Below are 15,420 nucleotides of genomic sequence, written 5' to 3' on the forward strand. Positions count from 1 at the left end.
TAAATACTGAATTCAGGATTGGATAGTGGATATTCTTTATTATACTTTAAGCAAAAAGAAAAAATAAAACCAATATAAATTATTTCAAAGCAATGCAAGTGCTAGAATCATTTACATTATTTGTAAATATTTTTCTTTGTGTTAAACTTAATGATTTTTAGAAGGAAAGAATTCTAGCATTTCAAAGTACGTATTTCTGAATAAGGCTAACGTCCATTCAACTCTAAAACTGTACTTGTAGGAAGAGAGCTACTTCTGCATTTGAGCTATTTAGTAGTTCAAAATTTGAGTATGTTCTAATGTTTATACCTTTCTAAATTCAAAAGGAGGGCTAGAGAATGATTAATTTTCATTAGATGTATTATACAATTATACAATTTCATTATAATATTTGTGTAACGTAAGTTCCTATGATGAGAACAGAAAGCGAGCTACTAGAAAGTCATAGACAAGTAGGTAGACACATTTCATTGTAAAGCTTATGTCTTCAGAACTAATTTACATCACCCCTAAGTATGTGGCACCAGAGAACCACGACTGTCTTGCTGGCCGGCCTCTGTTGTGAGGAGTGGTCCAAAACGTTCACTGAAGGGCGGACACCGCTTTCTGCAGCAGCTGAACCATTATGGGATAGACTGGTGCAAACTCCTTTCCTTCTTTAGTTCTTACTGATTGAACGTAAGCTTCCAGTGCGCCTCTAAAGAAATTGAGAGATAGTTAAAACAACAAAATCGTGTACAAGTACTGTAAGTTCAGGACCTGACACGGAAATTAATCAAACTCTTTCTTTCCCTACTACAGAATTTGCCTTAGGTGATTTTTACGTGCCTCTATGGAAGGAAGCAGGGAAGAAAGACTTTACAAAGCTCTACATAATTGTTTCGTGAGCTTGCTTTCCTTTCTTGCATGTTTTGAGGAGTGAACAAGTTAGTTAACATTTAAATAATCAGCAGCAGCATGTTGCAGATGGCTTGAAATGACAGCTCTGACGCACAGACTCAGGCACATTGCTGTACTGGTAACCTTTAGGAATGAAAAGAATAGACTCCAGCTGCTGCAGACACTAAGAGTACAACTTACTTACAAACTGAAAACTGGGACGCTGGTGAACAACTGAGATGCCTTTAGGTGGTTTCCTGGTTAAGTCATTTGAACTACTGCCCTATGGGAAATACTGTTGTGTACCATGAGACAAATGGGATGTGTGCATTTGTACATCTCTGCTGTGTTTTTCCTACAGATTGTCATAGGCTCACATAGACAACTAGTAAGTAGTTGTGTGTGATTTACAAAAATACAGAAATTTCAAAGCTAAAAGGGGCTACTGTGAAACATAATCTAAATAACTTGCTTTACAGTACAGGGCCACATGTTTCAGCCAACAATTCCATTGTTGCATGCGCATGTGTGTGCACATGCATGCATGTATATAAAACCAAAGAGTCTGTAAATGCTAAACTGCTTGGACTGTGACCTAATATTTGATTAGGCCAAATTGGTTTTGCTGTATTTAAATATGGTCTAGTGTTTTAATTGAGTTCCCCCCCCCCCCCATTTTTTCTACTCCTATTTCTTCTTGTAATATATACAATATATTACGGGGGGGGGGGGGGGGGGAGTTCTTTAAAACGCCTTATGCTACTTTTTGTTGGTGTTGTTATTTATAAAAAAAAGTGAAACATTTAGGAAGAGCTGCACAAACTACAGACCCTTTTTTCAAGGAGTGACTTTGACACTTATTGGTACCTAGCTATTCCTTGTCTGTTTGGTGGCAGCCGCAGTGCTAACGTCGAAGTTCACAGCAGCCCTTTCCAGTGGTGCCCAAGAACGTGCTGGCCAGCAGCTGGTCCCACCGCTAAGGCCTGAGCAGCAGTGCCGCCGATGCCCTCGGCTCTGCTGGGCTGCGCACTGGTGAAGCAGCCCTTGGGTGGTTTTTTTTTTTTTAAACTTATCATCATCTTCTGCGTTCTTTTATGAAAGTGCTGGACATACCAACTGCCACCTCACATGCAAGGTGCATGTTTGCTCTGCTGACGAGGGATCAGCTGGGCTTTTTGGTAATGTGACAGGAGGAAGGTGGGTGGTTGTCAGGCACAAGCTGGGGCTTAAGGGAAATGGTAACAGCGAGCTGCAGGCTCCCTGGGCTACGTGCGCAGACCATAGCAAGTGCAGCATCATGCGTGCAAGCAAGCATGACCTGCTGAGACATTGTGGGCTGTGGCAAGGGGGCCACAGCTATATTTATGTTCAGTGCCACTTCACATGGACAGGCCAGAGGTGAAATACCACAGCTTCGCTAAGGCTTAAAGAAATCAGAAACACTCAAGAGTGAGGCTCATAAACCTGTGTTTCAAGGAAAAAAATAGAGTCTCTTTTTGCAGGTAGATGATGACTAGAGAGAGACACAAAAGGCACAGATCCCTGTGGGGTACTATAGCAAGGGGAAGCTGTACAGGAGCACAGCAAATCTGGCAAACCAGAAGACAGTAGGAAGGAGCAGGGTCATACTATGCTTTGTAGCCTGTTTATTTGTAGTAAAGCTATTACAAAACCAACAAGGACTCTGAGCGTTCTAAATGAAAAATAAAACTCACCCATGTCAGAATTGTGCCAGAAATCTCTAGCCAAGTTCAGTTAATAACAGCTGGGAGATGCTCCTGAGGCCAAAAGCTTGTGCTTAGCTTGCTGGAGAGATGTGGCTAGTCAAGAGTTTTGGGTTCCGAGAAGCTAGTGACACTGAGGAGGGCCCGTCCTGGCAGGCTGATCCCAGGGCTGCACGGGCTTTGCCCGCACATCCGGTCCCACAGGAAAGCCAGGCAGTGTTTTGTGAGCCTCGTTGCCAACTGCAACAGAAGGAGTTGGCTGTGTGCACTCACAAACGCGTTCTCGGCTGCACTCTGACTACCTAGGCTGTCATTTCACGGAGCACGACACCCAGGGAGAGAGTGAAGTATTCAACTGTGCAGCCAAGAAGCCTGAGGCAGCTCTGAACATAAGCTGGAAATGAAACCGCAGGGGCGTGAGGCGATGCCTCCTGCCCACCGCAGCCCCTCGTCTCCCTGCTGGCACGAACAGCTGGAATTCAGCTTCGCTGAGGCGCAGGGCACAATGTCCAAGACTGAAAAAGGAGGACTGGACTACTGGAGAGAGTTAAGAGGTTTCTGAAGAATACAATAATTGAGCAAAGAAACAAACCCTCATGCTGTCCCGGATGCATTTGAAAACTTTCAATTTTAGTAGCAATTTACTAGCGAGTTACTGCTAAGTGGGCCACCCCAGGCACCAGCACACTCTCCAAGAGTCGCTTTTGTGGGTTTCTGCACATCAACTAACAGCAGCAAGAGAACAAACTAACTCCCTCCAGTCAGAAAGCCAGGGAAAGGATATTTTATTCTCCGATATGTTATCTAGCCAAAATAAAATAGATTTTTCTGGACTTGGTCAGCTCCCTGCAAATGCAGCTTCTCTTCCCACTGGTCTCTTGGGAACAGCACAGGGTTACGGGGAAAGAGACAACTCTGCTTCCTGCAGCCACAAACTGCTTCAGGTGCGGCTCCCCTCGCTCCCAGCACACGCCATCAGCCTGACTGCCCGGGGAGAGATCAGGCATGTCCGCAGGTAATTTTTAAATCCCAAAGGAACACAAGGAGAGAGAAAAAGGGGAAAGGAAGGTGGAGAGAACACCAGGTAAACTGAGCTTTTGAAATGAACTGGCCTCTCGTGGCAATGAGGGGCAGACAGAGAGTATGTAATGAGCAGCAGGTGAGAGATGGTGGCACGGGAGGCTCACGGAGCGTATCAGAGCAAACGGAGACGCTTTAGGAGAGTCAGATGGGTGTCACATTTCCATAGATGATAGAGGTAAGTCAGCAGGAGTCACCAAATATGTTAGATTTTTAGTTACCTTCTACAAAGGATAGTCTCTTATATTAAAAAGACATCTGAGAAGTGCCTGTGACAATTTTCTTCACTGTAATCGTCAATCATCCATCTTGGAGAATGTCTCCCCTTCCACTCACCAGTGCCCCTGTCTTTTCCTCTATACAATCCCCAAAGTTAGTTAGTCACAAATAGTTTTTAGAAGTCATCAAAAGCTGAAAATGGAAAACTATCCTGACCTGCTTAACTTAAAAAACTCCGACACCTCTTGGTGAAGCTGTGGGTTGGCATCATTATCCAGATGGTAGCACTGCTATCCCTTTCCAACTTTTGATTATCTCACAGTCCTTGAAAAGGAGGCCAGAGATAACCAGACACTTCGGATGAAAGGGCGAAGCTTTACCCTAAAAGCAGCTCCCAAAACCAGTCAATGCCAATGGTAATCCTGAGCCAGAGTGTTATCCCCATCAGATCAAACGAGGGACTAAGATGCTGTTTGCCATTAGGCTTTACTAAGTGCTAAGACCCACCTAGGCTGACAATGTTAGAGTCCTGCTGTCCCACCTTCCAGCAGCTTTCATCTTTTTTCTTTCCCTCCTTCTGTCTCAGAAGAATCTGATCTAACTGGCAAAATCAACTCTATCATTAGCAGCTACCATGACCACAGGACTCAAAAAGCAGCTGAAAGGAGCTTCATGGTGGCTGGTCAGGTCTCAGAACTGCCATCAGACAGCTGGGTGGTACTACTCCTTTTCCAGCAAAGTGACACGCATAGTGACAGAAGCTGATCTTTCTCAGATGTCTTCTGTTGTGCTTTCTCTTTTACTGTGGCTTTGCTTGCTTTGTTTTGAAGAGACAGAATCAAACTTCATCAACATCACCAGCCTGTGAACATCTTAACTAAATCTTTCTCTTTTCTCCTCAAAAGACAACCAATAATTACTACTCCACTACCACTACTACAAGGAGAATTCTCATTTTCCTAAAACAGACCATATACAGTTCTATGTTAAGTAAGAGAAAAGCCTTCTCAATATTCTAAGACCAAGTGCATTCACTATTTTTCCATGTTTGCATTTTCAATAAAAGTATTTAAATGCTTTCAAGCCGATGATTGTTAAAATGCAAAGTAATAACTTGACATGAAACCCTAAACAACAAAAGTTTGGTTCTTTTAAGTCAGTAAGAGTTCTGCTAATGGTCAAATCCACGATAAAGGCATGGTGGGCACCAACCTTCACCAAATTTAACATTTATGTCAGGTTCTTTTGACTTGTCAGCCTTCAATTTTTGAAGGTTATTTTGCAAATCCCACAACATCTCCCATCAGCGGGGATTTCACTGTAACCCTGGCGGGAACAACTGATGGGAACTGCAATGCCAAAGGAATGAGCAAGTCACAGAGAAACGTCTACAGCCTGGAGAGTGAACATGGCTACCTCCCTAGAGCAGCACTGGCCCAGGGATATTACCTGCTTCGGGGATCCATGGGAGGTAGGGTAGCAGTCTGCCTCCTACGTGGGCCAGCATAAGAAAGCAGTTGGAGAGGCCTCATACCGAGTGAGGAGGATGAAAAGCTGCCGCAGCTTATAAACGCAGAGAGCCAACAGGCAGCTGCAGCTGCTCGGAGCACAGATCCTTCGTCCCTACCTGGCCACCAAGGAGCAGCTCGTACTGGTTACGCGGTCAAGCTCCGATCTGCGCAGAAAACTCTCCTCTGCATCGCTGCCCGAGGCAATAGGGACCCCAACAGTCAACGAGGGCAACATGCCAGTTGCCCTGCCCACCCCATTAGGTACAGAATCCCTTGTAATAAAAGGTTCAGGTAGTAAAATGGCAGAAACTATGGATCTGTGGAGAAAGGATATTTGGAGTCCAGAGAAAAACACTGAAGTTGCTTTAAAAGTGCGAGGGAGGCATGGGTTGTGAGAGTTAACAGCAGGAATGATCATAAGGTAGATTTAATTTCAGAACTGCATTTGGGATGGGAACTTTGCTCCTTTGAAGACAGTTATGTAATGTAAGTGTGGGATTTCGGCACTATAACATGCAGAAATACAGACAGTGCGGGAAGCTGCTTAGGGCAAAACAACAGGTTTGCTGAAGAGCGTTGCCAGATTTTAGCTCAGGCTGACCAAGGGCAAACCTGTGCAACTTTTAACAATACGCTTCACCACTGCTGCTGTGATGTCTACACGACAACGTCTCCTTGTGGGCAATATGGTCGTTTAATAGCAATGTTAACACTTGAAATGCAGGTCTTGTGATGATATTTTTGTAAGCTTTACTGGTCTTAGCTCAAATCAGCTTTTGTAAACTACCCTGGCATTAAAGAATTCAATTCTGATGCATCACTTTGCCATTAAAATCTTGTATTAAAAAAAAGATGTCCTGTAGAAGACACTGTAAAAGCACTAGTACATAATGTAAAAGCACTAGTACATAAGTGGTAATGAAAGAATAAATGGCATCATGGGTGAAATCAGTATCATCAAGTCTCCAGCACAGAAGAACATCACAGCTGTTATCGTATAAAAGATGTAATTTATATTTATATTACTGATATTTAAGAAGACGGAAGAAACCCTGTTTATGTAATATACAAAACATACTCTTGAGGGGATTAGACTAAATAATACCCTAAATTCAGCATCTTCCAGTCTAATAAAGGACATAAAACCTGTTCAGCAATCTGCTTCTATTTTAAAAGACCAGCTACGGTATACATTACAAATATTGTTTGTAGAAGAGAGCTATGGCAAGAGGGTTGGTAGGATGTTCTGCACATATTAATGCTTCATTAAAAATGCCATAAGAAGTAAGAAAAAAAAAATCTAAGTTTAAGATGCCCTCCCACATAAGGAAAAGGATTTTAAAGCACTTATTACATTACTTCACTTGCTTGAGCAAAAACATGAGCTTTCTTGGAAATCAGGACAAGCTGATTATGTAAGAACCAGCTAGTTCTTTTTTGAAATGTTATTTCAACCCATGAAGATTTATATCTACAGTTAAAAAAAAAAAAAAAAGAGGATGTGTATGATCTGGGCTTTGGTTCTTAAAGGAATCTTAATGCGTATCATTTAGAATGACTCCAATTAATTAGTTAATTGTATATGGTACCGTGAATGCTAGGGCATTCCTGGGCTCTCCCTCAGTCAAACGAGTGATTTAAACTGAGGCAGGGATCACCTTTTTGTTCAGCATTTGCGTAGGGCTCTGTATACTCTGTATACAGGGCAGCTGGAGGTCTCCCGTAACGCGGCGAGATGCCAACGGCAGTTGCACAGAGGCCCTGCTTAGCCTGCATCAACTCCTGAGAGAACGGGCTGAGGGCCAGGGTTTTCTTTAGCATTTTGTTAAAAGTCTGTTTGCTCTGCAAACCGCAAGGCAAAGAGGCAAACGGAAAATATGCTGTGTAAGAGTACAGCTGTCTGACACCAGATCTATTGAATTAGGTACTGTAAAAGTTACTTTAAAACCAAACAGTAGAAGATCTAACCGCTTTGTCTGTATTACTGCCACACGTGCCACCTCTGTTCTATTTAAGATGGCATAACACCTAGACCAAAGGAACTGTGCTCTGCCAAACAAAAACAACTGACACCAAGTGTCTTTATGAATGAACTGGTGCTGGCCAGGTGACGTGCTTGGGGGGCACTGAAAACAACTTCCAGGTGCTGATTTGGTCGTCCTCAAACTGCCATTTTTGCTGCTAACTGGCAGGTTTGTGGCCAGAGCTGCTCTCTTGCTCAGGACATCAGCACATTACGAAAGCGAACCCTTCCCTGGGCCAGCTCTTCATCTCCGCTCCAGCAATGGAAAGGAGCATGCCTGAATAAGGTGAGTTTACCCACACTCGAATGGTTTAAGATAAGGATTTGGCCCTTGGGTATAAAAATTGTCCTGCAAGCTCGCTCAAATCCTGCCGAGTGTAACAGGAGGGTATCTTTTATGGAAGAGAGGCTGAATTTTCAAACTTCAGAAGAGCGGTCTGTCTGCTTAACGAAGGGCTCCTTTTCACACAAGCCCCAGCTCCAGGAAGACGCCTGCAGCAGGGTCATCTCACCTAGCTTTAAAAGCCTACAGGGCAGCTGTCTGCCTGCGAGATCTCCCATGTACTCGCCTACGCTCCCTTCATGTTGAAAAGAGAAAAGGGAGCTTTTAGGACACAATGCAACTGACCTATTTTTGGTACCTACTTTAGGATGAGATGAATCACCCCCAGCAGCGCCTGCTTCTCTCTGCTGACAGTAAAGGGAGCTGAGCTAATCTACCTTTGGCCAGGTAAATCCCAACCATCATGTTGAACACAAGCAGGAAGAAATGCACAAAAATGTTGACCAGAAGCTACCAATTCACTATATTAACACTGTGCTGTCTAAAAAGAATTTACGATCTACAGAGCACAAGAAACACTGCAATTAGGTTTAAATATTAAGCCGTAAGGGTTGTGATAACACAAGTAAATTAATATCTAAGAAGCAGATCCCTCGAGTAACTGCACAGTTGTCACAAAGTGAAGTTGCAGAAAATTACTATTTGCAAGGATGCATGAAACGTTAAGATAATTTCTCTGGATGTAGGCCAGTGCAGTGATCTGAAGGCCTGAAACATATGCAGTCCAATTAGTGTAGCCGTACAAGTAAAGTAGGAAAAAGCTTGAAGAGGGTGACTGATAAAAGTGAAATTCTAGACGAGCGAGTGAGATCCCTGTAGGACAACTTAGGTCCACACATGGCACATGAAGTACAGAACAGGGGACTCAGAAATCTCCAAATACAGAATTAAAGAAAATCCAGTATGAGTGAAATAGAGGGTGCTGCTAGTGACTCCATCTTGGCTGCTTGCCTTACATATGGATAACCAGCCTATTTAGAAATGACTAACAAAGCACGACTGAACATGGTACAAAAGATGAAGGCATACGGCAGTGCATACAGAAGTTACCAGTATCTGTAAAGGAGAACCATGCCCTACGCTCCCTGGATTCAAGCTGTTGTTCCACTAGTCCCTGCTGTGTGCTGTTTGCTCCTGGACATACAGTGCTACACGTGTTGCCAACCCTACCACACGAAAAAAAGAGAGCTGCTCTACAAATCCGGCAAGAGGGTAATTCATGTGGTTCAGCAAAGCTGAGGTGGGACTGCAGGAGGTGGGACCAGGGACCAGGTCCGAGGAACAGTGAGGCAGAGGCAGTGACAAACACCCTGGCTCTGGCTTGCCAAAAGTAGGCAAGAGCTGCTGAACTGCCAGTGGCGGCCTTTGGGAAGAGCAGATCCTCAAGGCTGGCCCCATCCCACACCACAGTGCCAAACAAAAGGATCAGTCTGCTGTAAAATGCTCAAGTGACATCCTTGCAGCAGCACATGGTTGGATTTACAAAGTTCAACTATTTTAATAGTGATGTGATATCTCGTGCAACATGAATAAGGGCTGAAAAGCCTGCCTAAGCTTTCCAGCTGGGCTAGTTGGTCTAATAGAAGACATTCTCTGCCTAAAAGCCTTGCACGGTCTGCCTAATAATTCCTCAGTGGGAGCATTTTATCAGTGTCTGAACACGACCACCAGCAAGTCCATTAACTGAACCACTGTGAATGAAGTTCACTTGTAAGCAAAAACAACTGTGCGTTGTAGTTTAAGGATGCGATTTTCAGAAGCATGGAAAAGGCTTTGAGAGAACAAAAGCCCATCGGTTCTCATATGACCTACAATCCTAACCTTCCCTAACATATCTGAGATTCAATCTTGTCAGTTTTGCCAGAGCCATCAGGGCTGAGATTACAATCAAGCTATTCACAGCTAAGTTACATACACAGCTATCTCAGCCCAATAGCTATTATCCGTTCCCCTATAATCGAAGGTCTCGTGGTTTGAGATGCAAGAAAACCTATTTTTTTAACTGAACTAGACTAATGACATAAACGATCTTCAAAAAATACTCTTTTTCTAAACATACAAAGAGACATAATTTGCGTTTTAGTGTTTTGGAAATAAATCCTACTAACATCCACTGATGATGAACTAACATTTCTTTTTGCTGGCCCAAGCACTACACTGGACTATGTGGTGTTATCAGCTTCAAGAACTATAAATATTTATAGCAGACTTCTGTTGACTCTGTATTTCAAATCCTGCTACAAACGTGTGGACAGATAACGGTGGGTTTTCTCAAGCAGAAACACTGCTCACTGGAACGTAAGAGTCAGCGTTTCTGATTTCAGCAAAAGCTGGTAACATCCATGCATAGAAGTGCAAGGACAGAGTTGGTTCCCAGGCCAGACTGAGTATGGCAGGGCTCTGCACGACAACCTCTCCTGCCAGGGCTGAAGCGGTAACACCAAAATCAGGGCAGGACACGCAGAAGTTGGAAAGGTTGGGAGCTGAAAGATCATCCAAGCCCCGAATCTAGACGATCCTCATGCTGGAGGTGTAATGCTTATACAGCACTTCTTTTCTAATATATTTAAAAAATCAGCTTGTTTTGAAAAAAAACGGAGCAAAAACTCTCCATAACTTTTCCTAACACATTAAGACTCAAAATAGTATTTACCTACAAAGCCATCTACACTAGGCAAACAAAAAGATTCCTGAAGCCGATTTCCTGAAGAGTGAATAACATTACAGAGCCTACAAACAAGGATCTTCCACTTTCAAATTCCTGTCTACATTTTCACTGCTTAAGCTTTCAATGTCTCTCTTTCTCAATACAGAAGACAGGATGGCTGCAGCCTTGACTTTCCAAGGGTTGAGAGGGGCAATTTTGCTAAAATACAGCATTAACTTGACATCACTGTGTGCAGTTTACTTCTTTTGAAAGAGGATTGATTATGTGCGCTCTCCAAAGGCACTGGAGGGTTTCGGTTTTCAGAGGGAAGGAGAGAGAGTTAGTTTATGAATTTCTCCCCTTTTGCAGCTCAACCTGTGAGTGGGAAGAGGGTAATAATATTTATGATACATCTTCTATAGTGCACTCTTCTGCTTTTCAAGACCAGCCATGGCCTTCAGACAAATTACTGCTCCATTGTCAAACATTTACAAAAGAAAGAAACATCGTTTTTACCGTATAAGAGCAAGTCTGTCTTTTTCAGATGGATGATCATCAAGCCACTGGGAGTAGCGGGCAATGGACCACTCAGCCCTCTGATAAACAGCAACATAAACAAACACCAATTACACATAAATGTGACGAGAGACACACATACCTATTTCAGAAACAAAGATGAAATAAATGAAGGTCCATGTGAGCTGACAGAACATTAAAGAACTGAGAGAGAACGTAAAATTAGGCTACTGTTTTCCTGCTATTAATTTAAATATGAAATCAATGACTGGTAATACCTTTGCTACAATAAAAGCTAAGCCAACAAAGCGTATCAAGCGTGAACTTGAACAATTTTTAACTAAAATAACTAGGGCGAACAACAATGTTCATCTCTCCTTAGGACATCTAAGAAACAAGGATAGATGAATCGTGTTACCTGGAAGGGTGACTTTAACTCTGGTGGTGCTCTTGTGAATAAGAACTGAAGAATAATGCTGAATGGAATAACCTCTCCCAAAGCTGGGCTATTGGCAATATGCTCACTGGTCTGGAACAGCAGTGGTCTGGAAAAATGTAACAATATACTCGGGAAAGAAAGGAAAAGCTTATCTTATGCATTAGAGTAACATCCACATAGTGACAATATTGCCCTGGGATAGAATGATCCCATTTTTTTCCACTAGTCTGCATCTTAGTTTTTTAGTATGTTTGGACTGTAAAAATCTATGGCGGTCTCCTATTTTAATGAAACGACACAAGACTGTAGGTTGTATATTTTAATAAAAAGTTAGGCAACTCCAGAGGCCACTGTCACAAGAAGTAGCACACTGAATGCAACACCAAAAAGTACCATGTGGCCAACATTTGCATAACTAAGAATGTTAAACCACAGTTAAACTCTGCATAAAATGCGGAAAGAAAGACGTTCATCTGTTTCTAATTTGCACGTGGATATCGCCAAAAAGCTTTCAGTCGGAACTAACAAAAGGTAAAAGGCACTAAGTGCCAGAAAAACTGTGACTGCAACTCACCTGAACGACCTCAGCAGTCTGTAAGATTTTCCCAGGTCAGACACTCGCCGGCACAGCGGTGCTACCGCTAACTCCATCTATAAAAACAAAAATTTGAATTTGAATTAGACTGCCCCAGAATATAAAACACAGAATATAACTAGTTTGCCTTTAAGAAATAATTCGAACTTGCAAGCTAAGTCATCACCTTATCACTGGTGGCTGCTTTTGAGACAAGAAGCTATTCTTTCCTTTCATTTTGCGTTGCCCAAGCTAAGACTTTCGCCTTATTCTTGGCTGGTACAGTAAGCGTAGCATGACAAACAATAGCTACTGTCCATGAGAAGTAACAGAAGGGGTCTCACAAGCTTTCTGAGATTTTGATGCTTGGTTTATCTCAGCAGGTTTATTTTGTTAGTGATGAGTATCCTGATGAAGTATTTATGTTAATATCTTAAAAATCTGGTCTCAGAATGGGAAGAAAGCAAATCTAGGCATGCCTCTGCAACACACTACCAAAGCAGTTACAATGCACACCTATTTCAGCCAGGCAACCTTTCCTTTAGGGAAGGACAAGGTTAAAGTAATTTATTCTTAAATACTCACTCATAAATTCTGGGGCACAAAACCCACATAGATTAGAAGACAGCTGGGACCTATTGCCATAGGGTCATATGGAACCACTGCAAAAAGAGCATCTGTAAGAGCATCGTTTTCTTACTCAACTGTCTGCTCCCTGTTAGGGCTCTGAGTCACAGCAGCCATCTTTAGAAACAAACATTTTTAAACCCCCCTCTCCCCCCCCCTTTTTTTTAAGCACTGTGGAGCTCAACTGCTTTTTCAAAAAGGAGCTAGACTCTGTTCGGGTTTGTATATCGCTCATACAAAACTAAATTCCAGTTGGTGGAATCTTCATTACCGGTGAAAACATATAGGTGAGAAAGAACAATTTCACCTTCAGATCCCAGATGGAACCTCCCTCAGTACCATTACATGGCACAATTTCAGTTAATATGCACAATAATGCAAACAATATCACCAAAAAAAAACCCTCACGGCAAAGTCATTTTATGCAGATATGGATTAAGTCTTTATTTTTTGCATGCCTGAAGTGTCAGTCAACAAAAGAGGGATACAAACTTTTATTCTTTCTGCATATTTTTTTAAATCATGGACTTAAAGGACTATTCAGACTCTGATTTCCGCATAATGTAAAATTAAACTAAGTTTCAAAGGATCAAAGCTAAAATAAGTAACCCGATCAAAAACACCGTAACATCAGCTTCCCATTTCAATAACATCACTGAGCTAGTTCAAAGCATCTGTGATAAGACGATATGTACAATGAGGTCTTTAGCGCTATTATTCTTCTCAATTGTAGCGTTTTCTCCAACAGAACTGGCTGCTCCAAAACCAGCTTCACAGAGAACACGCAACTGTGCTGGTGGGGTTCTCAGTCACTGCGATCATAAACAAAGACAGTACGGCAAACTTTGTTGTCACAGTTCATCTACCAGCAAAGAAGAGGAGGCACACCTGAAAGGAGATGGAGGAATGAGCACACAGAGCTGACCTACAGAAGCTGCAAAGCCTCTCCCTGGAGCTTAGAAACCTTGCAGAACGTGCCCCACGTTAAGCACTTCCAGCCACTTGATATCTATCTGCATTTTATATCAGGCAGAAACTCGTAGTGGGGGGGGGAAAATGAATAAAACCCCAGGAAGCAGAGATAAGAAGCTTTTTCTCCTGTTTTCGGATTAATGTTCTAGCCCTGGGCAACAGCCAGGCTCCCTCCTGCCTGCTCTCCTCCTGGCCCCACAGTCCTCTAGTCTAAGCTGGCCCTTCTTCAACAGCTGGGTGAGATCCCTGCCCTGTGCCCCCTCGTAGCCTGAGGTCTAGGGTCCTCTCTCCTCCCTCTGTCTTAGACTACAGAGCATGTACAACTCGGCTCCCTGGTTCCTGAGCGAGCGCTCTGTCCGCTAGAAAACAGTGCAAAATGTAAGCGATGAGCAATCATGTCCCAAGACTTGAGAAGGAGCTGTCAGCAGCTGTGCTGAATTCAATGGCGTAAGCGAGCAACGTTTTGTGCCTGTTCAGGCAAGCTCTCCCCAGGGATTTCTGCCGGGAGGTGCTCCGACTCCAAACTCTGATGAAGCTTAGTGCAAGTTCAACGTGTTGTTTCCCTGAGCTGGACACTTTTGAGCACATATAGGAGCCAAGAGGCAGGCCTGCTGCACAGGATCAGGAGCAAGCGGCCAAAAAAGAGGAGCTGATAAAGCAGGCTTTGCTGCATCATGATACAACACCCACACATGCTCTGAAAAACAAATGGGAGCAAGACTGATTTCTTCAGAGCTTCTTTTCAAATATTAGTATTGGCTAGCGGTAGCTGGAAGAAACTGATATCCCGTCGGAGCTGGTGTCCCAGCTCTGGTGGGAGCTGTGGGATTGTAGCTGTGAAGAAGTAGGGAGAAGATAATTCTTTTTGGCGCTTTAGGGAATTTGCTAATAGGCAACAAACTGTCATTCTGACTTGTGAAAACACAGATGCATGGAGCAAACTGTACTCGTGGGGAGAAAGAGATCCCAGCATAGCAGAATATAATTTGGCTTAATAAGTTTTAAATGATCCTTTCTCTCCTGAAATATAATACGATGTAATGAGACATAAGTGGAACTTCACTGTTTCTACAGCTATGCCTGTTTCTGTTTCTACAGACCATTCCTGTTCACTGTTTCTACAGCTATTTCTACAATTATTTATTAAAACAAATTTATGTGATCTCTCTGGAACATACTCAGCAGTTTCCCTAAACCAACATTTTTTGGTCTTAAACACTAAAGAATAACATTTACTTCAGAAAAATCTCTTACTTAGTCTTCAGCCTTTATTCACTCTAGGAAATTATTAGTAGTGCTAGAACTGGATAAATTTAATGGCAGCAGATGGTTGATTCGTGAAGTACTAGCTGCCAAAGACAAAAAAATGTTTTTAAGCTTTGCAGCATACTAGACCATCTAGAATTGACTCACAAAGAGTGGGAATGAGTGAAAAGTAACGTGGTAAAAATGTACATACACCACAGAAACTCTTTTTTTTTTTATTTTTTAATTTCCAGCACTAGTATGCTGGGTGTTGTAACCTCGTCTCTCCAGTAACAACTAGAATTAAAGTAATACCTAAGATTGTTTTCTCATTTGAACGTCAGCTATTGGCCTGAGTCCAACAATTTCATGAGGTGCTACAGCACCTTTCCGCTGTCATATTCTGCTGTTACATGTGCTGAGCTTCATGTCTCCCTGACCAGCCATGCTGGCCACGCTGGCACTGCCAGCTCAGGAGCAGCTGCTAGGGAAGAATCATTTCGCTTGGAGCAGCCGCTATTTTTAAGGTGCAGGAATTGGGCAGAGAACCAAACACGCATCGCTTTTTGGTTTTGTTACCTGTCATCACCTGAAGCTTCATCAACCGTTGAGTCATGCAAT

General features: G+C 42.8%; 1 protein-coding gene across 1 annotated transcript in view; it reads right to left on the reverse strand.

Moving 5' to 3' along the window:
* Positions 1–11: 11 nt before the first annotated feature.
* COG5 (component of oligomeric golgi complex 5) overlaps positions 12–15,420 on the reverse strand; it is a 188,382-nt gene continuing 172,973 nt past the window's right edge. Inside the window, exons 19-22 of the mRNA XM_068930353.1 lie at positions 11,956–12,032; positions 11,361–11,487; positions 10,943–11,022; positions 12–697 (exon numbers count right to left, since the gene is read on the reverse strand). Coding sequence (XP_068786454.1) covers positions 583–697; positions 10,943–11,022; positions 11,361–11,487; positions 11,956–12,032 — 399 coding nt within the window. The 3' untranslated portion in view covers positions 12–582. The remainder of the gene's footprint in view (positions 698–10,942; positions 11,023–11,360; positions 11,488–11,955; positions 12,033–15,420) is intronic.

The sequence above is a fragment of the Struthio camelus genome, chromosome 1 (genome assembly GCF_040807025.1).
Source record: "Struthio camelus isolate bStrCam1 chromosome 1, bStrCam1.hap1, whole genome shotgun sequence".
Lineage (NCBI taxonomy): Eukaryota > Metazoa > Chordata > Aves > Struthioniformes > Struthionidae > Struthio > Struthio camelus.